Genomic DNA, 22,659 nt, shown 5'->3' on the forward strand with positions numbered 1-22,659 from the left:
TGTTTAGGCACATCAGGGGCTCTCCAAATGCAACATGGCGTCCGCTAATTATTCAAGCAAATTTTACATTCAAAAAGTCAAATGGCGCTCCTTCCCTTCCGAACCCTGCCGCGCGCCCAAACAGTGGTTTTCCCCCACATATGGGGTATCTGCTTACTCAGGAGAAATTGCACAACAAACTGCATGGTGCAATTTCTCCTGGTACCCTTATGAAAATGCAAAAGTGTGGGAAAGTGTGAAAATTTTATTTTTACGGCTCAATGTTATAAACTTCTGTGAAGCACCCGAGGGTTCAAGGTGCTCACCACACATCTAGATAAGTTGCCTGAGGGGTCTAGTTTCCAAAATGGTGTCACTTGTGGGGGGTTTCCACTGTTTAGGCACATCAGGGGCTCCCCAAATGCAACATGGCGTCCGCTAATTATTCAAGCAAATTTTACATTCAAAGAGTCAAATGGTGCTCCTTCCCTTCCGAACCCTGCCGTGCGCCCAAACAGTGTTTTTTCCCCACATATGGGGTATCTGCGTGCCCAGGGGAAATTGCACAACAAATTTTGGGGTCCATTTTTTCCTGTTACCCCTGCAAAAATAAAAAAAATTGGGTCTAAAGTAACATTTTTGTGAAATAAGTTAAATGTTAATTTTTTTCTTCCACATTCCAAAAATTCCTGTGAAGCACCTGAAGGGTTAATAAAGTTCTTGAATGTGGTTTTGAGTACCTTGAGGGGTGCAGTTTTTAGAATGGTGTCACTTTTGGGTATTTTCTGTCATAAAGACCTCTCAAAGTGATTTTAAATATGATGTGGTCCCTAAAAAAAAATTTTGATTCCAAAATTGTGCTGATGTAAAGTAGACATGTGGGAAATGTTATTTATTAATTATTTTGTGTGACATATCTCTCTGATTTAAGGACATAAAAATTAAAATTTTGAAAATTGCAAAATTTTCTACATTTTCGCCAAATTTCCGTTTTTTTCACAAATAAACGCAAGTGATAGCGAAGAAATTTTACCACAATCATGAAGTACAATATGTCATGAAAAAACAATCTCAGAATCAGGGGGATCCGTTGAAACATTCCAGAGTAATTACCTCATAAATTGACAGTGGTCAGAATTGTAAAAATTGGCCTGGTCATTAACGTGCAAACCACCTTGGGTTGTAAAGGGGTTAATGAGAAAAAAATGAACTTTTTAGAATTTACCAAATGGCTGCAATGAAACAAAGAATGAAAAATTTAAAGGGGTCTGAATACTTTCCTTACCCACTGTATGTCTGACATGCATGTCCACTCCTGAGGTCTTATGTGTGGAGTCTGAACTGAATACCGACGGCCTTGTTGATGCTGGTACTCAACAACTGCCCTCTTCTGCACACAAATCCTTCCTAACATCTGCAGTGTAGAGTTCCAACGCGTGCGGTCATCACACACCAGTCTGTGAGCCGGAAGCTGCAAACGCTGCTGAAGCACGGAAAGGGCGGCGGAAGCTGTAGCTGACTTTTTAAAATGGGCACACAGGCAGCGTACTTTGACAAGCAGATCCTGCAGCTTCGGGTAGGATTTGAGAAATCGCTGAACCACGAAGTTAAGCACATGGGCCAGGCATGGTACGTGTGTGAGCTCGCCTCGCCTCAGAGCCACCACCAAGTTCCGGCCATTGTCATACATGACCATGCCTGGCTGTAGGTTCAGCGGTGTGAGCCACAGATCTGCCTGCTCTTTCAGAGCTTTCCACAACACAGCATTGTGCGGTTTGTCACCTAAGCATATTAGCTTCAACACAGTCTGTTGCCGCTTGGCCTAGGCAGTGCTGCAGTGCTTCAAGCTTGTGACTGATGTGGTCATTTCGGAGATGGAGGCTGAAGAAGAGGAGGAAGCTGAGGAGGATGAGGTGCAGTAGCTGTAGACTATGGGGGCAACCCCTGATTGACCTAGGGCCTGCGATCCTTGGCGTCGGGAGGACATGTTCCGTCCCAAGGTCCGACGGGGTCCCGGCTTCCACTATGTTAACCCAGTGTGCCGTCAGCGAGATGTACCATCCCTGCCCACAAGCACTTGCCACGTGTCTGTGCTTAGGTGGACTTTCCCGGTAACTGCGTTGTTGAGGACACGGCTAATGTTTTGAGACACGTGCTTGTGTAATGCGGGGACGGCACACCGGGAGAAATAGTGGTGTCTAGGGACCGAGTACCGAGGAACGGCCACCGCCATCAGGTTGCGGAATGCTTCCATCTCCACGAGCCTAAAAAGCAACATTTCTAGCGCAAGCAGTCGCGAAATGTGGGAATTTAGTAGTGTGGCCTGTGGGGCGTTGGCTGTGTATTTGCGCTTGCGTTCCAATGACTGCGGTATGGACAACTGAATGCTGCGCTGGGACAAGGACGTGGACGTGCTTCCTGATGCAGCTACTTGAGAGTGTGCAATGACAGGTGCAGGGCAGGAGTCATCTTCTCATGCACCATGGACAGGGGATTGGCTTCCATGCACAACAGTGGAAGAAGCAGTGGTACCACCCACAAACACTGTTCCTGGACCCTGGGGTTCGGCCTACAAAGTCGGGTGCTTTGCTGCCATGTGCCTGATCATGCTGGTGGTGGTCAGGCTGGTTGTTTTTCCATCCCTGTTGATGCTGGCCTGACAGGTGGTGCAAATAGCCATTTTGGGGTTATCGGCAGAGTCTTTAAAAAACAACCAGACTCGGGAAGACCTAACAGTTGTACTGGCAACTTCCTTCGTGTTGGTGTTACAGGGAACGGTTGTCTGCCTTCTTTCTGCAGCCACCACACTGCTTCTTCCTGCCTCCCTACCCCTGTCTGCTGCTCTCCTCACTCTGCATGTCCTCCTGGCAGGTTGGGTCAGTTACTATATCATCCACCACCTCGTCTTCCACTTCCGCACTCTTGTCCTCCTCCTGACTTTCTGGCAATTGTGTCTCATCATCGTCCACCTCTTGGACCACTTTCCCACCGTCGCCTTCGTGTGACCGTGGCTGCTCAAATATTTGGGCATCGCTACATGCGATCTCCTCTTGCCCCGCTTCAAGTGGACCGGGGGAGAGGCCAGAATCTATAAATGAACAGCTCTTCGGAGTGTCCAAGTGTGGGATCAGTTGTCTCTGGGCACTCGGCATGGTGGGAGGAAGGAGGTTCAGGGTGAGGAATATGCGATCCATACTCACAGCTACTGAGACTTGACCGTGTGGAAGACAAGGTGGTGGTGGTGGTGGCTAAGTGAGTGGAAGCATTATCTGCTATCCAACAAATAACCTTTTCACACTGCTCTGTGTTCAATAGTGGTGTTCTGTGGTCCCCTATTAATTGGGACAGGAATGTCGAGCGAGAAGATGTGGGTGTTTGTTGTGGCACAATTTCAGCTTGCCCACGGTCTCGACCTCTGCATACACCATCACCATCATGTCCAGTTCCCCGTCCCTTGCCACGTGCCTTGCCCATTTTAAATGGAGGACAATATCTTCCACGCTCACTAAAAATGACTTAATTTAGAGCGAACATATGGGGTCCATTATTCTGTATGGAGCAATATATGGAGCCCATAATACTGTATGGAGGACTATGTGATGTCCATTATACTGTACGGAGAACTATGTGGGGTCATTATTCTGTATGGAGCAATATATGGGGCCCATAATACTGTGTGGAGGACTATACTGTCCGGTCTGCACTGTGCGCTGCGAGGATTCGCCGGCTTCTGAGCTTTTGTACAATTTACAATAGATATCACTCATGTAATGTAAGAAGTGAAATCTTCGGCATTGTACTATATATATAATTATCTGCGGTATCTGTGCATCATGAATCGTGGTATGTGTTAAAGGGGCCCACTGAGACTCTTTTGCCCAGGGTCCACAAAAACCTGGAGCCGGCCCTGAGTGAGATGCACCTGTAAATGCTGTTAAAAAAAATTGCTAGCATTGATCTTTTTCGGTTACCTTGTAAAAAAAAATTAAATAAAAATTTATCAAAAATGTTTATGTTCATCAAATTTCTACCAATAAAACCCAGAACTCATTCTGCAAGAAAAAAGCCCTCACATAGTTTCATCAAAGGAAAAATTAAAAAAGTTGGGTAAAAATATAGCTGCACGAACCAAATTTAAAAAAAGACTTTTTTAGTGTAATAAAATCTCTCTCTCTCTTTCTCTCTACATATATAGTCATACAAAAAAAATCATGATAAAGGTAATCATGATATTTGCTTACTTTGCTTTTTGTTAATATCGTGATAGACTGGAATTATATTAACACTCCGAGCAGAACTATACATACTGTAGAGTGTTATGCCTTGCGCAAGATCTAGGGATATGGTGCAAAAAACATCAAGGAAAGAATTTTTTTTTTAATCAATTACTGTATATAGCGCCATCATATTCCACAGCGATTTACAGACATTATCATCGCTGTCCCTATTGGGGTTCACAAGCTAAATTCCCCTTCAGTATGTCTTTGGAGTGTGGGAGGAAACTGGAGAACCCAGAGGTAACTCCTTGCAGATGTTGTCCTTGGTGGGATTTGAGCCCAGAACCCCAGCGCTGCAAAGCAGTGAGCCAATGTGCTGTCCTCGATGTGTCATGTATTGTCACCTCATTCCTGCACTATGCATACAACAGTTTATCTATTTACCCCAAGTTTTCCTTTTAATGATTATATTAAATTTGTTAAATGGTTGATATTATCCCTGTGTCTTAGGTGAGACTGGACTACTGATTGGAAAACATTTGACCAGCAATCCATTCATTGGATATGTAGGAAAAAGAAACCAGACAGAAAAGAAGAAACTTCACAATGTTCTTGAAAAAGGAGATACATATTTTAACACCGGAGATTTGATCATGGTTGACAAAGAAGGGTTTATTTTCTTTCAGGATCGTGTAGGAGATACATTTCGGTAAATATTTTTATAAATTTGACGCTATAAAATATATATTAGAGTCTCTAATCAATACTGGTTCAATTCCATAATTTAGTCCAGTTTAAACATATAGGGCTCCCTTTATACACAATTTTTAATTCAATCGTTATTTGCTTTCTGTCTTTTGTTCCTGGCATTTTGAAAATTCTATAGACAGGCCTATGGGAAAATGTCAGAAAACAAAACCATACCTAAGCATGCTGTGTTTTGATAACTGACTCAAAAAGGCAACAAAAAAGGCCAAAGGGAAATAAATGTTTTATATTTAAAAATGCCACTGAAAAGCCTTTTATAAACATTAGTGTTGATCGAGCACTAAAATGCTCGGGTGCTCGAAGCTCGGGCCAAGCTCGCCGTGATACTCGGGTGCTCGACCCGAGCAACGAGCCCAAAGTTAGTCTATGGGAGACCCGAGCATTTTTGCGGTGGCACCCCCGGCAGTCTTTTAAAAGCCTAACAAGTGCCCAAAACGATAGTGACAGTGCTCAAATGACATGGGGACAGCATGGGGATCGCCCCAGGAAGCATTTCTGACCCCCAGGTCACTGCTGTCAACAACGTGGTCAGAGGTATTAAGCCACTTTTATGGGCTCACAATAAAATTTTCAAAAACGAAACTGAAACTTCTTTCCTGTGAAATATGTTAAGGAATTTCTTCTCCAGGGTAAAGACTTGTGTATAAGGTAAAATAAATAACCAAAAAAAAAATATTCCTCCACACCTTGGGCTATGTTCACAAGTAGCATTTTTTATGCGTTTTTGCACTTTTGTATTAATTTCAACCGTGACAAATGCATTCACTGGGAAATGTCATTTTAACATTTTACAACCTTATCTGGCCATGTGCTGTGTGACACAGGCATAAAGTGCTGAAAAGACAGCATGGGGAAGACCCCTGGAAGCATCTCTGACACCCAGGTCACTGTCTAAAAGTGTGCCCATCATAAGTGATCCTTGCCGCATCAGAAGATGCAGACTTGCAACTATCCCCGTGCAAGTTCTAGTCCCAGGGCAGTGTTCAATTGTACCTCCCCCATTCCATGCAATACAAGCGCAAGTATGCAGCCTGCCACCCACCCACCCCCAGGCTGCAATACTATACTGCTTGCTTGCTTGCACTTGAAATTGGGCCTTTTAGGCATGTGGAGGCGGAATCTGGCCACCACATCATGGCAGCCTGGAATCCATACTCAGTCCCCAGCCGCCCGGCGGCCGGGTGTCCATGCTCGGTCCCCAGCCGCCCCGCGGCCGGGTGTCCACACACGGTTCCCAGCCGCCTGGGGGCAGCCGGGTGTCCATAAACGGTCCCCAGCCGCCCCTATTTCTCCTTGGAACATCCCCCCACACACTTTTCTTAGCCCGTCCTGCTTTAGGGCAGCATTGGACGAGCCCACCAGAGAACCAGACTCCTCCGGTGGGCCCTGGCTTCTCCATCAGGGGTGTTGAGAGTGCCAAGGTGAGGAGCATGATGATGATGACAGAAGTTAGCATCTGCTTTGTTTTCTTTTAATGCAAGTGTAAGTGTGCAGCCTGCCACCCACCCACCCCCAGACTGCAATGCCATACTGTTAGCTTGCACTTGAAATGGGGCCTTTTAGTTTGGAGGAGGCCGAAGCTGGCCACTACCTCATGGCTGCTTCGGCAGCGAGGTATCCATACTCAGTCCCCAGCCGCCCCTATTTGTCCTGGTGTGCCTTATACATAAGATTAAGCGTGTATACCAAAACATTACCTGTGCCCTCCCCAGTGCAATTACTGGGAAGGAGAGCCTATTCCGCTGTAGTGTGTGCATGCCAACCCCCTGTTCATGGTACATGCGAAGATGCCTCCCACCCTGCACCTGTCGTTGCAGACTTGTAACTATCCCCGTTCAAGTCCTTGTCCCAGGGCAGTGTTCAATTGTACTTCTCCCATTCATTGCAATGCAAGCGCAAGTATGCAGCCTGCCACCCACCCACCCCCAGGCTGCAATACCATACTGCTTGCTTGCTTGCACTATAAATTGGGCCTTTTAGGCATGTGGAGGTGGAATCTGGCCACCACGCCATGGCTGCGTCGGCGGCCTGGTATCCATACTCAGTCCCCAGCCGCCCGGTGGCCGGATGTCCCCGCTTGCTCCCCAGCCTCCAGGGGGCGGCCGGGTGTCTGTACTCGGTCCCCAGCCACCCCTATTTGTTCTGGTAACCTTTCCCACACTTTTCTTAGCCTGGCCTGCTTTAGGGCAGCATTGGGCGAGCCCACTAGACAACCAGACTCCTCCGGTGGGCCCTGGCTTCTCCATCAGGGGAGTTGAGAGTGCCAAGATGAGGAGCATGATGAGGATGATAGAAGTTAGCATCCGCTTTGTTTTGTTGGAATGCAAGCGCATGTATGTAGTAGCGGCTAGGCCTGAGGTGGTCAGCGTTTTGGCGCATATCCTACCTGCTCCGAGGATTGGTGGATGTTTTCCTGCTACTATCCAAGTTCTATGACTCCCGTTAAAACAAAGCTTCAGGTGATAAATGATGGATGAGGTAGTGGCAAAGGAGAAAGAGCAGGAGGAACAGGGACCATTCACATCAATATCAGGCCAGTCAACCAGATATGTCTTGTAGGATATGTTTCTGTAACAAAAGGAGCGGTTCGGCTACACAGTTATAGGGCATACAGTGAGTGCAATGCCTACCAAAAATTTCGAGGCACTCCAATGCCCCTTGGAAATGACATGGAGGTCAGAGGGCCTTAACTAGACCTTTTTTTCCATTTATAGCAACTGGGTCTCCTGTGCACTGTTGGCCTAAGCAGTGAATGGAAGGCTTTCCAAAAATTATGAGGAACTGCAATGCCCCTTACAAGAGCCATGCAGTACAGCATATTACAAGCATAAGTCCCATTATTGGGGAGTGGGTCTCCCATAGGATTTGCTTATGCCTTCCAAGCAAAAGCTTCCAAAAATTAGGACGGAGCAACTTGCAATGCCCCTTACAAGAGCCATGCAGTACAGCATATTACAAACATAAGTCCCATTATTGGGGAGTGGGTCTCCCATAGGATTTGCTTATGCCTTCCAAGCAAAAGCTTCCAAAAATTAGGACGGAGCAACTTGCAATGCCCCTTACAAGAGCCATGCAGTACAGCATATTACAAACATAAGTCCCATTATTGGGGAGTGGGTCTCCCATAGGATTTGCTTATGCCTTACAAGCAAAAGCTTCCAAAAATTAGGACGGAGCAACTTGCAATGCACCTTACAAGAGCCGTGCAGTACAGCATATTACAAACATAAGTCACATTATTGGGGAGTGGGTCTCCTATAGGATTTGCTTATGCCTTCCAAGCAAAAGCTTCCAAAAATTAGGACGGAGCAACTTGCAATGCCCCTTACAAGAGCCATGCAGTACAGCATATTAAAAACATAAGTCCCATTATTGGGGAGTGGGTCTCCCATAGTATTTGCTTATGCCTTCCAAGCAAAAGCTTCCAAAAATTAGGACGGAGCAACTTGCAATGCCCCTTACAAGAACCATGCAGTACAGTCATGGCCAAAAGTATTGAGAATGAGACAAATAGTAATTTTTCCAACGTTTACTGCTTCATTTTTTGTAATGGCAATTTGCATATACTCCTGAATGTCAAAGAGTGATCAGCTTAACAGCAATTACTGTACTTGCAAAGTCAATATTTGCCCAGAAAATGAACTTTAACCCCCAAAACACATTTCAACATCATTGCAGTCCTGCCTTAAAAGGAGCAGCTAACATCGTTTTAGTGATTGATCCATTAACACAGGTGTGGGTGTTGATGAGGACAGGGCTGGCGATCAATCAGTCATGATTAAGTAAGAATGACATCACTGGACACTTTAAAAGGAGGCTGGTTCTTGGTATCATTGTTTCTCTTCAGTTAACCATGGTTATCTCTAAAGAAACACGTGCAGCGATCATTGCACTGCACAAAAATGGCCTAACAGGGAAGAGTATCGCAGCTACAAAGATTGCACCTCAGTCAACAATCTATCGCATCATCAAGAACTTCAAGGAGAGAGCTTCCATTGTTGTCAAAAAGGCTCCAGGGCGCCCAAGAAAGACCAGCAAGCGCCAGGACCGTATCTTAAAACTGTTTCAGCTGCGAGATCGGACTACCAGCAGTGCCGAGCTTGCTCAGGAATGGCAGCAGGCTGGTGTGAGTGCTTCTGCACGCACTGTGAGGCGGAGACTCTTTGAGCAAGGGCTGGTTTCAAGGAGGGCAGCAAAGAAGCCTCTTCTCTCCAGAAAAAACATCAGGGACCGACTGATATTCTGCAAAAGGTACAGGGAGTGGACTGCTGAGGACTGGGGCAAAGTCATTTTCTCTGATGAATCCCCTTTTCGATTGTTTGGGACATCTGGAAAACAGCTTATTTGGAGAAGAAGAGGTGAGCGCTACCACCAATCTTGTCTCATGCCAACTGTAAAGCATCCTGAAACCATTCATGTGTGGGGTTGCTTCTCAGCCAAGGGAATCGGCTCACTCACAGTCTTGCCTAAAAACACAGCCATGAATAAAGAATGGTACCAGAATGTCCTCCAAGAGCAACTTCTCCCAACTGTCCAAGAGCAGTTTGGCGCCCAAAAATGCCTTTTCCAGCATGATGGAGCACCTTGCCATAAAGCAAAGGTGATAACAAAATGGCTCATGGAACAAAAAATAGAGATTTTGGGTCCATGGCCTGGAAACTCCCCAGATCTTAATCCCATTGAGAACTTGTGGTCAATCATCAAGAGACGGGTGGACAAACAAAAACCAACAAATTCTGGCAAAATGCAAGCATTGATTATGCAAGAATGGACTGCTATCAGTCAGGATTTGGTCCAAAAGTTGATTGAGAGCATGCCAGGGAGAATTACAGAGGTCTTGAAGAAGAAGGGGCAACACTGCAAATATTGACTTGCTGCATTAACTCATTCTAACTGTCAATATAACCTATTGGTACTCATAATATGATTACAATTATATTTCTGTATGTGATATAAACATCAGACAAACACTAATAAAAACCAGAGGCCAGCAGATCATGTGAAAATATAATTTTGGTGTCATTCTCAAAACTTTTGGCCATGACTGTACAGCATATTACAAACATAAGTCCCATTATTGGGGAGTGGGTCTCCCATAGGATTTGCTTATGCCTTCCAAGCAAAAGCTTCCAAAAATTAGTACGGAGCAACTTGCAATGCCCCTTACAAGAGCCATGCAGTACAGCATATTACAAACATAAGTCCCATTATTGGGGAGTGGGTCTCCCATAGGATTTGCTTATGCCTTCCAAGCAAAAGCTTCCAAAAATTAGGAGGGAGCAACTTGCAATGCCCCTTACAAGAGCAATGCAGTACAGCATATTACAAACATAAGTCCCATTATTGGGGAGTGGGTCTCCCATAGTATTTGCTTATGCCTTCCAAGCAAAAGCGTCCAAAAATTAGGACGGAGCAACTTGCAATGCTCCTTACAAGACCCATGCAGTACAGCATATTACAAACATAAGTCCCATTATTGGGGAGTGGGTCTCCCATAGGATTTGCTTATGCCTTCCAAGCAAAAGCTTCCAAAAATTAGGACGGAGCAACTTGCAATGCCCCTTACAAGAGCCATGCAGTACAGCATATTACAAACATAAGTCCCATTATTGGGGAGTGGGTCTCCCATAGGATTTGCTTATGCCTTGCAAGCAAAAGCTTCCAAAAATTAGGACGGAGCAACTTGCAATGCCCCTTACAAGAGCCATGCAGTACAGCATATTACAAACATAAGTCCCATTATTGGGGAGTGGGTCTCCTATAGGATTTGCTTATGCCTTCCAAGCAAAAGCTTCCAAAAATTAGGACGGAGCTACTTTCAATGCCCCTTACAAGAGCCATGCAGTACAGCATATTACAAACATAAGTCCCATTATTGGGGAGTGGGTCTCCCACAGTCTTTGCTTATGCCTTCCAAGCAAAAGCTGACAAAAATAAGGACGGAGGAACTTGCAATGCTGGCACCCTGGTGGTATAGTGGTGGTGGAAGCTGAGGATAAGGAGAAGAACATAAAACAGCCGAAATGAGGAAGTGTATACCCATGTGTGGGTGTGAAGCGGTGCATGTGAATACACCTCCCGAAATAACACAGTGGATTTAACTTTATGTTACTCTGCTGTCATTTGGTGGTGATGAGAAGTCTGGCCCAATCCAGCCCTTGTTCATTTTGATAAGGGTCAGCTTGTCAGCATTGTCAGTTGACAGGCGAGTGCGCTTTTCAGTTATAATTCCCCCAGCGGCACTAAAACACGCTCCGATAACACGCTAGCGGCAGGGCAGGCCAGGACCTCCAAGGCGTACAGAGCGAGTTCATTCCAAGTGTCCAGCTTGGATACCCAATAATTAAAAGGCACAGAGGAATCACGGAGGACGCTGGTACGGTCGGCAAGGTACTCCCTCACCATCTTTTGAAACTTTCCACTCCTTGTGAGAGTACCCCACGCCTCAGGGCCTGTAAGCTGTGCGGGTGTCAGAAATCTGTCCCAGAACGTTGACAGTGTTCCCCTGCCTCTGCTGGATTGGAGTTGCATCTCTCTCGCCTGTACGCCTTGGTTGGGCAACGAACTGTGACCTCTGCCGCTAGCGTGTTCAGATGGGAATTTTTTTAAGAGTTCTGCAGCAAGGGACTTCTGGTACTGCCCCATTTTTGTAGACCTCTCCACCTCAGGAATAAGAGAGTGAAAGGTCTCCTTGTAGCGGGGGTCTAAAAGTGTCACCAACCAGTAATGACTGTCACCCAACATTTTGACAATGCGAGGGTCACGGTTAAGGCAGTGTAACATAAAGTCAGCCATGCGTGCCAGACTGGTAATGGGCAAGATTTCCGTGTCCTCACCAAGATGACGACTGATCATGCTCTCCTCCTCCTCCTCCTCCTCCTCCTCCCCCCTGTCCTCAGGCCACCCACGCTGAACCGACGGTATGACACTTGTACAGGTACTACTGTCTACAGCGCATGATAGCAGCTCCTGTTCTTCCTCCTACTCCTACTCCTCCTCCTCTCCCTCATTGTCCCCCAATGCACGTTGGGATGAGATGAGGCTGGGCTGTGTGTAATCGGCCACTACGGCTTCTTGATCCTTCTCATCATACTCTGGCTGCAATGCTTCCTCTTTAATTCTCTGCAGAGAGCGCTGCAAAAGACAGACAAGTGGGATGCTGACACTAATGATGGCGTCATCGCCACTCACCATCTTGGTGGCCTCCTCAAAGTTTGTCAGGATGGTACATATGTCAGACATCCAGGTCCACTCCTGAGGTCTTATGTGTGGAGTCTGACCTGAATATCGACGGCCTTGTTGCATCTGGTACTCCACAACTGCTCTCTTCTGCTCACAAATCCTTTGCAACATGTGGAGGGTAGAGTTCCAACGTGTGGGGACATCACACACCAGTCGGTGTGCCAGAAGCTGCAAACGCTGCTGCAACACAGCAAAGGCGGCGGAAGCTGTAGCCGACTTGCGAAAATGAGCTGACAGGCGGCGTACTATGACGAGCAGATCTGGCAACTCGGGGTCCGATTTAAGAAACCGCTGAACGACAAGGTTAAGCACATGAGCAAGGCATGGTACGTGTGTGATCTCACCTCGCCTCAGAGCCGCCACCAGGTTACGGCCATTGTCACACACGACCATGCCGGGATGTAGGTTCAGCGGTCTCAGCCACAGATCTGCCTGCTCTTTCACAGCTGTCCACAACTCACAAGCAGTGTGAGGTTTATCACCTAAGCTTATGAGTTTCAGCACAGCCTGTTGCTGCTTGGCGGAGGCCGTACTGCAGTGCTTCCAGCTTGTAACTGATGTGGTGGTATCTGAGATGAAGGCTGAACATGAGGAGGAGGAGGATGATGTGCAGGAGCTGTACACTGTGGGGGCAACTATGACTGACATAGGGCCCGCAATCCTCGGTGTGAGGAGGATGTGTTCCGTCCCAAGGTCCGACTGGGTCCCGGCTTCCACTATGTTTACCCAGTGTGCCGTCAGAGAGATGTACCGTCCCTGGCCACAAGCACTTGTCCACGTGTCCGTTGTCAGGTGGACTCTCCCAGTAACTGCGTTGTAGAGGGCACGGCAGATGCTTTGGGACACGTGCTTGTGTAGTGCGGGGATGGCACACCGGGCAGAATAGTGTCGGCTGGGGACCGAGTACCAATGCAAGCAGTCGTGAAATGTGCGAATTTAGGACTGTGGCCTGTGGGGAGTTAGCTGCGAATTTCCGCTTTCGTTCAAAGGTCTGGGATATGGACAATTGAACGCTGCGGTGGGACGTGGACGTTGATGCTGTTTGTTGACAAACTGCCATAACAAGTGAAGACTGAGAGGAGGGGGCATCTTTTCATGCAGTATGGACAGGGGATTGCCTTGCACACACAACAGGGGGTTCTATTGCACGCACAACAGTGGAAGAAGCAGTGGTGACACCCGCTGACACTGGTCGTGGACCCTGGGTTTCGCCCCACAAAGTCGGGTGCTTTGCTGCAATGTGCCTGATCATGCTGGTGGTGGTCAGGCTGGTAGTTTTGTCACCCCTGCTGATGCTGGCATGGCAGGTGGAACATATGGCCTTTTTGGGTTTATCAGCAGAGTCTTTAAAAAAATTCCAGACTCTGGAAGACCTACCGCTTGTACTGGCAACGTCCCTCGTTTTGGTGTTACCGGTAACGGGTGCCCGCCTTCTGTCTGCGGCCACCACACTGCTACTTCCTGCCTGTTGGGGTACTCTGCCTCCCTCCCCCTGTGTGCTGCTGGCCTCACTCTGCATGTCCTCCTGCCACGTTGGGTCAGTTACTAGATCATCCACCACCTCCTCCTCTTCCACTTGCGCACCACGATGCTCCTCCTCACTTCCTGGCAATTGTGTCTTGTCATCGTCCACCTCTTGTAACAAATTGCCAGTGTCGACTTCCTGTGGCCGTGGCTGTTCAAATATTTGGGCATCGCTACATGGGATCTCCTCTTCCACCACTTCAAGCGTATCAGGTGAGGGGCACAAATATGGAAATGGACCAGTGAACAGCTCTTCAGAGTGTCCAAGTGTGGGATCAATTGCTGTCTGAAGACACTCGGCATGGTGGGAGGAAGGAGCATCAGGGTGAGGAGGAGTATGCGGTCGAGACTCACCGCTACTAAGAGTTGACCGGGTGGAAGACAGACCGGAGGTGGTGGTGCCCAGGTAACTGGAAGTATTATCTGCTATCCAATTAATAACCTGTTCACACTGATCAGTTCTCAATACTGGTGTTGTTCTGTGCTTCCCTAGTAATTTGGTCAAGAAGTGGGAGCGAGAAGATGTGGCTGTTGGTTGTGGCACATTTTCACCTTGGACACGGCCCCGTCCTCTGCACGAACCATCACCAGAACGTCCACTTCCACATCCCTTGCCACGCGCCTTGCCCATTGTAAAGGAAGTAAAATAGCTTACACTTGCACTATCAATGGAAAAAGGGTAATAAAAAGTAGATTAGAACTGTGGAAGAGGAAAACCACAGTTCTATTTCTCTGGCCTACACCTGACTCTTTTAAACAATCTGAACAATGAGGGAGAAACTATTACTGTTTTTCTTTACGTAAAAAATACCAAAACCTGAATAATAGAGATTTTTTACCATGGGATGGCAAAACCACAGTTATTGTTTACTGGGGTATACCAGACTTTTTTAAATATATAGATTTGCGGCTGAACAGTGAGCGACACACTCAAACTGTGTTTTTTTAGATACCAAAGGCCCAAAACTGGATAGTACAGAGATTTGACCCATGGAACTGCAAAACCACACTGGGATTTGTCTGGCCTACACCAGACTATTTTCAACAGATATATTTTTGTGTCACAGCAGTCAGGAGACACTACTGTTTTTCTTTACGTAAAAAATACCAAAACCTGAATAATAGAGATTTTTTACCGTGGGATGGCAAAACCACAGTTATTGTTTACTGGGGTATACCAGACTTTTTTAAATATATAGATTTGCGGCTGAACAGTGAGCGACACACTCAAACTGTGTTTTTTTAGATACCAAAGGCCCAAAACTGGATAGTACAGAGATTTGACCGGTGGAACTGCAAAACCACACTGGGATTTGTCTGGCCTACACCAGACTATTTTCAACAGATATATTTTTGTGTCACAACAGTCAGGAGACACTACTGTTTTTCTTTACGTAAAAATTACCAAAACCTGAATAATAGAGATTTTTTACCGTGGGATGGCAAAACCACAGTTATTGTTTACTGGGGTATACCAGACTTTTTTAAATATATAGATTTGCGGCTGAACAGTGAGCGACACACTCAAACTGTGTTTTTTTAGATACCAAAGGCCCAAAACTGGATAGTACAGAGATTTGACCGGTGGAACTGCAAAACCACACTGGGATTAGTCTGGCCTACACCAGACTATTTTCAACAGATATATTTTTGTGTCACAACAGTCAGGAGACTCTACTGTTTTTCTTTACGTAAAAATTACCAAAACCTGAATAATAGAGATTTTTTACCGTGGGATGGCAAAACCACAGTTATTGTTTACTGGGGTATACCAGACTTTTTTAAATATATAGATTTGCGGCTGAACAGTGAGCGACACACTCAAACTGTGTTTTTTTAGATACCAAAGGCCCAAAACTGGATAGTACAGAGATTTGACCGGTGGAACTGCAAAACCACACTGGGATTAGTCTGGCCTACACCAGACTATTTTCAACAGATATATTTTTGTGTCACAACAGTCAGGAGACACTACTATTGTTTACTGGGGTATACCAGACTTTTTTAACCCCTTTGCAACCCATGCCGTATTAGTACGCACATTTGCGTACCCCCCGTTCAGTGAGGGCTGCTGCGCTGAGCCCTCACTGAACCGAGCACATGTCAGCTGATTCTTACAGCTGACATGTGCCCGCAACAGCCGCGGGTGGAATCGCGATCCACCTGCGGCTGTTAACATGTTAAATGCCGCTGTCAATCTCCGACAGCGGCATTTAACGCGCGCTTCCGGGTAGCGCGTCATAAGCCCCGCCCATCGGCGACCCCGTCACGTGATCGCGAGTCACCGATGGGTGGGCATGGCAACCCAGGGTCTGCAGCAGACGCCTGTGGTTGTCATGATCTGGTCGCTATGAGCGCCACCTAGTGGTCGGTGCTCATAGCACAGGACCATTTCTGCTGCATGCAGGGGATCTGCTGGTCCCCTGTATGTAGCAGAGCCGATCGGATAGTTGCTGCTTCTAGTCTCCTATGGAGACTATTGAAGCAAGCAACAAGTGAAAAAAAAAAGTTTTTAAAAATATAAAAAAAATTTAAAAAATATAAAAGTTTAAGTCACCCCCCTTTCGCCCCATTCAAAATAAAATATATAAAAAAACAACCTACATAGACATATTTGGTATCGCCGCGTTCAGAATCGCCCGATCTATCAATATAAAAAAAAAATTAATCCGATCGGTAAACGGCGTAACGAGAAAAAAATTCTAAACGCCAGAATTACGTTTTTTGGTCGCCGCAAAGTTGCAATAAAATGCAATAATGGGCGATCAAAACATCGGATCTACCCCAAAATGTTATCAATTAAAACGTCAGCCCCGCACGCAAAAAATAAGCCCTCACCCAGCCCCAGATCACGAAAAATGGAGACGCTACAGGTCTTGGAAAATGGCGCTATTTTTTTTTTTTTGTACCAAATTTTGGAATTTTTTTTCACCACTTAAATATAAAAGAACCTATACATGTTTGGTGTCTACGAACTCATAATGACCTGGAGAATAAGAATGGCAGGTCAGTTTTAGCATTCAGTGAATGTGGTAAAAAAATTAAATAAAAAACAACTGTGGTATTGTACTTTTTTTGCAATTTTACCGCACTTGGAATTTTTTCCCGTTTTCCCGTACAAGATATGGTAAAACTAGTAATGGCGTTGAAAAGTACAACTCGTCCCGCAAAAAATAAGCCCTCACATGGCCATATTGACTAAAAAATAAAAACGCTATGGCTCTGGGAACAAGGGGAGCAAAAAACGAAAAAGCAAAAACGGAAAAAGCTCTGGTCCTTAAGGGGTTAAATAGATATATTTGCGGCTGAACAGTGAGCGACACACTCAAACAGTTTTTTTTTTAGATACAAATGGTCCAAAAGTGGATAATACAGAGGTTTGAACCGTGGAAGTGCAAAACAACACTTCTGTTTCTCTAGCCTACACCTGACTATTTTCAACAGATATATTTGTGTCTGAAAAATCAGAGACATGCTTTTTTTTGGGGAGGGGGGGGACACCAAAAGGTTAATAGGACTGGTATTTGTACAGTGTGAAGGAGGGAAAAAAAAAGAGGATTTAGATGAAAAAAAAAAGGATTTTTCCTGTCCCCTGAGACCTGGAGCTAAGTCCAGCAATTTCAGCAACAGGAGCAGCACACAGGACTGTAATGCAGCGTTTGCTGGTATAACCACTGCGTCTCCTATACAGCCTGCCTGCCTGATATCTGGGATGGATATTAGTCCTGAGAAGGACTGTTTGTTTGATCTGGCAGCCTTTACAGACCCTACACTAACTATTTCGCAGTTTATATCTCTCCCTAAATCAGCAGCGCTGTCCCTACACTGTCTGATCCGGAGCGACTGTGTCCAAGATGGCGGCGCCCGGTTTTAAATACTCGAGGTGACGCTGTGCGGCCAGCCAATCACTGTAATGCCCACAACCAACATGTCTGCGGCATTACAGTCACTGGCTGGCAATCCCTGCATTTTCATTGGCTCTGTAAAGAGCGTCAAACATGCAGGGCGGAGACCCGAGCTCCCGCCCGAGTAACCCGGAAATGCTCGGTGCTCGCCGAACATCCCGAGTAGCGTGAGGCTCGGGCGAGTACCGAGCAGTGTCGAGCATGTTCGCTCAACACTAATAAACATGCTTAAATACAGGATTAATTTACTCCACTTGTCAAGGAAGGCATTACCTTGATACTCACTTGGGTAAGGTTGACAAGCACACTGGGAAAAGTTGTGAAAGTTAGCATTTTTTAAGAGTCATTTGCCAGTTAAACTTGTGACGCGCCCCCTGGGCCATATTCTTTAGGGGAAATATCCGGAGCCGGATCAGATGGGAGTTGTAGTCTTCCGAGTGGCTGTGACCCGGTCCGTGCCCAGGGTGTCAAACTCAGTTGTATGTGGCAGTCCTACAGATGTTAATAAGTTCTTAATGTCGACTACGCCACCCGTTGTATTGCGGTCACTACGGCCGCCGCTGCAGCAGGGTCCGCTGAGGCTGATGGTGTAGGTGCAGCTTTGGTGATATAACCCCCAACGGGTGGGGTATAGCCTCAGGGGGATCAGGTGCAGAGGATGGGGGTTGTGGTGATGCAGTGTAGACGGCAATCAGAGACAGAGTCGGGTTATGCAGTTTAGGATGTTTACTCACTGCTGATGTTCCGGTCACTCCAGCTTCGAGTGACCTCCCGAGCCGTGCTGCGTCCACCAGGTTCTGGATCCAGCCAACCCCCAAATAAGTCCGGAGCGTGACCCTGAGCTCTCCTTCTGTCCTTTCTCTGGCCGTCCCCACTATTGATCCACCCAGGTCCAGCTCCCTCGGGCCTCCTGTTGGGAGACCCTTGGCCTTGGGTTCCCTGACCCTCCACGTGGTATGCCTTCGGGGTGGATGTGGTGGGTGGCCGTGGCAGATGCTGCCCACGGCCTCCGGTCTCTGGCTGGGGTGTGTTTTTGCCCCCACCAGCTTGGGTTCCGGTACCCTGATGCCGGCTCTTCACCCGTGGATTGGATTTGGGGTCTCAGAGTCCTCTCTTCTGTTTCCCCCCTCTGGGTCTCTCTTGCTCCTCTCTCACTCTGGGTCTCTCTTCTCCTCTGCTCGCTGACTTTCTCTCTGCAACTGACCCTGTTCTTAGTTGGTGCCCACCTTATATACACCCTCTATGTGTGAGCTCAGGTGACCAGCACCCAATGAGCTCCTATCTTTACCCAGGCTGCTCCCCCTATCTGCCCCTACACTACTTGGGATGTACCACCCCCCTCCCACTCCAGCCAGGAACAGAGTCGGTCGTACCTGCACATTTCTAAGTGGGAGTACCGTCGGCCTGTTCCTCGGAAATGGGATGTATGTAGTGCATGCAGCCTACCGAGCTCAGTTCCACACTCCATCCTTACCCGGGAGTGGAATATCACACCTCTGGGTTGAGGTGCAATACCCCTGTAGCAGCCGAATCCTCAGGGTGCTACATTCCCCCCTGGTAAACCACAGCACGTCCTCGGGCTGTAAGACATAAACAACACCAAAAACATACAAATTTTTTTTGCATAAACATATAAAACATATAAAAACATTATTTATATATAAAACATTATAAAACATTCTCGTCGCCTCTGGCTCCTCCTCCGGTCACTGTGCAACGTGTGACCGGGTAAAGTGCGACAGTCTTTCTGGAAAACTGGTTTTCCTATAAAACCGGTAGGGGGCGCTTTAGGACGCGCAACTATATACAAGGGACAGTGTGGCCGCTCTCAGTCCTCGGCCAGGTATTGGGGAGGAATGACCGCTCTCAGTCCTCGGTCAGTGGGATTAAGGGTAAACGGGTGAACAGTTCACACTTGCTGGTCCCAACGGGGACTATATTAGCAACAACAGTTTCAGTTTCAGTTTCAGTTCACGGTTTCAGTTTACTGTGCCCCGACGGGCAACTATATACAGCTTCTGCTTCGCTGTCCTTAGCGACGGCGTCCTCCTGCTCTTGCTTTTTGGTTACCTTTGGCTCTAGTTTCAGACCCGTCCGGGTCCTCTTGCTCTTCCTCCTCACACCGCAGCTCTTCCTCCGTCAGGCGATGCACATGGAGGGCGTAAGGTCCTTTGGCACACTTGTGCCGGGTAAAGGTGACCTCGTCCCCGATGTAAAGGTCACGACCTCTGTGCCCCTCCGGCAGATGGGACTCCACGTCTCTTCTGGTCACAAAGACGTCGCCTCGGGTGTGGTGGTCTCGGATGAAGCCCCACCCATGCTGCAGGTTAAACTTTATCACAGTCCCGGTGGTGCGGGGACTATGCGCTGCACGGGGGTCTCTCCTGGCCCGGCTCTTCTGCTCCGCGCTCTTTACTTGAGCTTGCTGTTCCCGGACCCGCCTCTCTCTCCGCTCCCTCTCGAAGTCCTCGAGCTGTTGGCGGCAGCACTCAGCACGCTCCGCTGCAGCTGCCCGAGTCTCTTGAGTGAACCCCATTAGATCTTCTCCGGTGGGGTCCCACTCAAACTGTGCTTCCGCTAGCGGGGGCGAGATCCTCTTTATGGGCTTTGGAGCCGGGATCAGGGGTTCATCCAGGGGTCTCTCTCTCCGGAGTCGGGGATGGTGGAACTCCGGTGGCCATATAAATGGCTGCCCATCCGGGCACGTATGCTGGGCGTACAGGTCCTCTCCCAGATGCGGCACTCTTGGTCTTATGGGCGCGGTGGTGGTAGCGCCCGGGTTGCCCGGGCCTTGCGGCCAGGCCTGGGGTATCTGGAAGGTGAAGGGCACCGTAAGGACGGCGGCACCCTGGGCTACTTGGCCCTGCGACCAGGCCGGGGGCTCCGCGGAGGTAGGGGGCGCTGTTGGTATTGCGGCGCCCGGGGGTACTAGGCCTTGCGACCAGGCTGGTGGTACTTCCTGCTTGGTCACGCTCGGGGTCGAGGCGTGTGACGTCACAGGGGTCGCGGCTCCCGTTTGAGGCCTAGTCTGCGGCGGTGACGTTGCAGCGACGGGCACGGCAGGATAGACTTCGGGCTCTGCGACGGGGAGCTGGGGCAGGTACGCGGTTTCCCGGTCTGGGGTATAGACGTCCCCTTTACCTGCCTCCACTCGTTCGGCTCCCTTCTCGGCGCCGTCTCCGGCCTTCAATCCTCCCGCGCCATCCTCAGAGGCGGTCTGTCTCCTCGTCTCGGGTGGCGTGCTCCGCTGACAGGTCTCGGTCTGCTGGGCCATCTCACGGCTCCACTCCGCCAACGTCTCTCGCTGCACCCGGGCCATCCTCCTTGCGAGGCCCTCCAGAGCGGTCTGTGCACACTCCCGGTCTCGGGGGAGCTGTGCTAGGACCTCCACTAGGCCTAGTGGGGTCGTTGTTTCCAGCAGGCTCCTGGCCAGCGGGCCGGTGCTGCTCTGCTCTCCTTCCTCTGTCTCTAACAGGCTCCTGGCCAACGGGCCGGTGCTGCTCTGCTTTCTCGCCATCTCCGGGTAAGCTCCTCCGATATTCTTCTCCAGGCTTCTTGCCTCCGGGTGCGCTCGCTCTAGACTGCTCCAGGCGGCACCCATCTTTGTTCTCTCCTTTCGTCTCCTCCCACCTCGAGGGCGGTCCCGGGGCCACTTGGTGACTGTCAGCTCCAGGGGGAGTTCTTTCACACTGACAGACACCTCTAGCATCACAGTCTCTGTTGGTGGGGGCGGTTTCCACTTTTGGCGCCATTTTCGGTCCTGGCCCACGATGGGAGGTGGCCTCTCGCCACCCTCTGGCACGCCCATAATGGCGTCCGCTCTTCCAAGGCGGGAAACCTTTGGAAATGGCGGGAATCGCTTCCCAGTGGCGGGAAACTCTGCAGATGGCGGGAAAACGCGGTTAATGGCGGACAACCGGCTGGAATCGACTGGTGATGGGGTCCGATGGCGGGGACCCTCCGGAACCGGCAGGAGACTTCTTTTTGAGGTAAACTCATTCTTTTCTTCAGGCACGCAGTACCCGGTTGTTGCGGGCACGTAATCCTGCCGACTACGCCAAAGTTGACGCGCCCCCTGGGCCATATTCTTTAGGGGAAATATCCGGAGCCGGATCAGATGGGAGTTGTAGTCTTCCGAGTGGCTGTGACCCGGTCCGTGCCCAGGGTGTCAAACTCAGTTGTATGTGGCAGTCCTACAGATGTTAATAAGTTCTTAATGTCGACTACGCCACCCGTTGTATTGCGGTCACTACGGCCGCCGCTGCAGCAGGGTCCGCTGAGGCTGATGGTGTAGGTGCAGCTTTGGTGATATAACCCCCAACGGGTGGGGTATAGCCTCAGGGGGATCAGGTGCAGAGGATGGGGGTTGTGGTGATGCAGTGTAGACGGCAATCAGAGACAGAGTCGGGTTATGCAGTTTAGGATGTTTACTCACTGCTGATGTTCCGGTCACTCCAGCTTCGAGTGACCTCCCGAGCCGTGCTGCGTCCACCAGGTTCTGGATCCAGCCAACCCCCAAATAAGTCCGGAGCGTGACCCTGAGCTCTCCTTCTGTCCTTTCTCTGGCCGTCCCCACTATTGATCCACCCAGGTCCAGCTCCCTCGGGCCTTCTGTTGGGAGACCCTTGGCCTTGGGTTCCCTGACCCTCCACGTGGTATGCCTTCGGGGTGGATGTGGTGGGTGGCCGTGGCAGACGCTGCCCACGGCCTCCGGTCTCTGGCTGGGGTGTGTTTTTGCCCCCACCAGCTTGGGTTCCGGTACCCTGATGCCGGCTCTTCACCCGTGGATTGGATTTGGGGTCTCAGAGTCCTCTCTTCTGTTTCCCCCCTCTGGGTCTCTCTTGCTCCTCTCTCACTCTGGGTCTCTCTTCTCCTCTGCTCGCTGACTTTCTCTCTGCAACTGACCCTGTTCTTAGTTGGTGCCCACCTTATATACACCCTCTATGTGTGAGCTCAGGTGACCAGCACCCAATGAGCTCCTATCTTTACCCAGGCTGCTCCCCCTATCTGCCCCTACACTACTT

At 48.7% G+C, this 22,659-nt stretch overlaps 1 protein-coding gene across 3 annotated transcripts in view; it reads left to right on the plus strand.

The window, feature by feature from the left end:
• LOC141166305 (long-chain fatty acid transport protein 2-like) overlaps positions 1-22,659 on the plus strand; it is a 228,447-nt gene that overhangs the window by 171,698 nt on the left and 34,090 nt on the right. For all 3 annotated transcript variants that reach the window (XM_073652865.1, XM_073652867.1, XM_073652864.1), the window contains exon 8: positions 4,707-4,905. In XM_073652865.1, the coding sequence (XP_073508966.1) occupies positions 4,707-4,905 (199 nt within the window). The remainder of the gene's footprint in view (positions 1-4,706; positions 4,906-22,659) is intronic.

Source organism: Phyllobates terribilis, unplaced genomic scaffold, assembly GCF_046119375.1.
Source record: "Phyllobates terribilis strain yellow unplaced genomic scaffold, ASM4611937v1 Scaffold_11__3_contigs__length_659146591, whole genome shotgun sequence".
NCBI classification, from domain to species: domain Eukaryota; kingdom Metazoa; phylum Chordata; class Amphibia; order Anura; family Dendrobatidae; genus Phyllobates; species Phyllobates terribilis.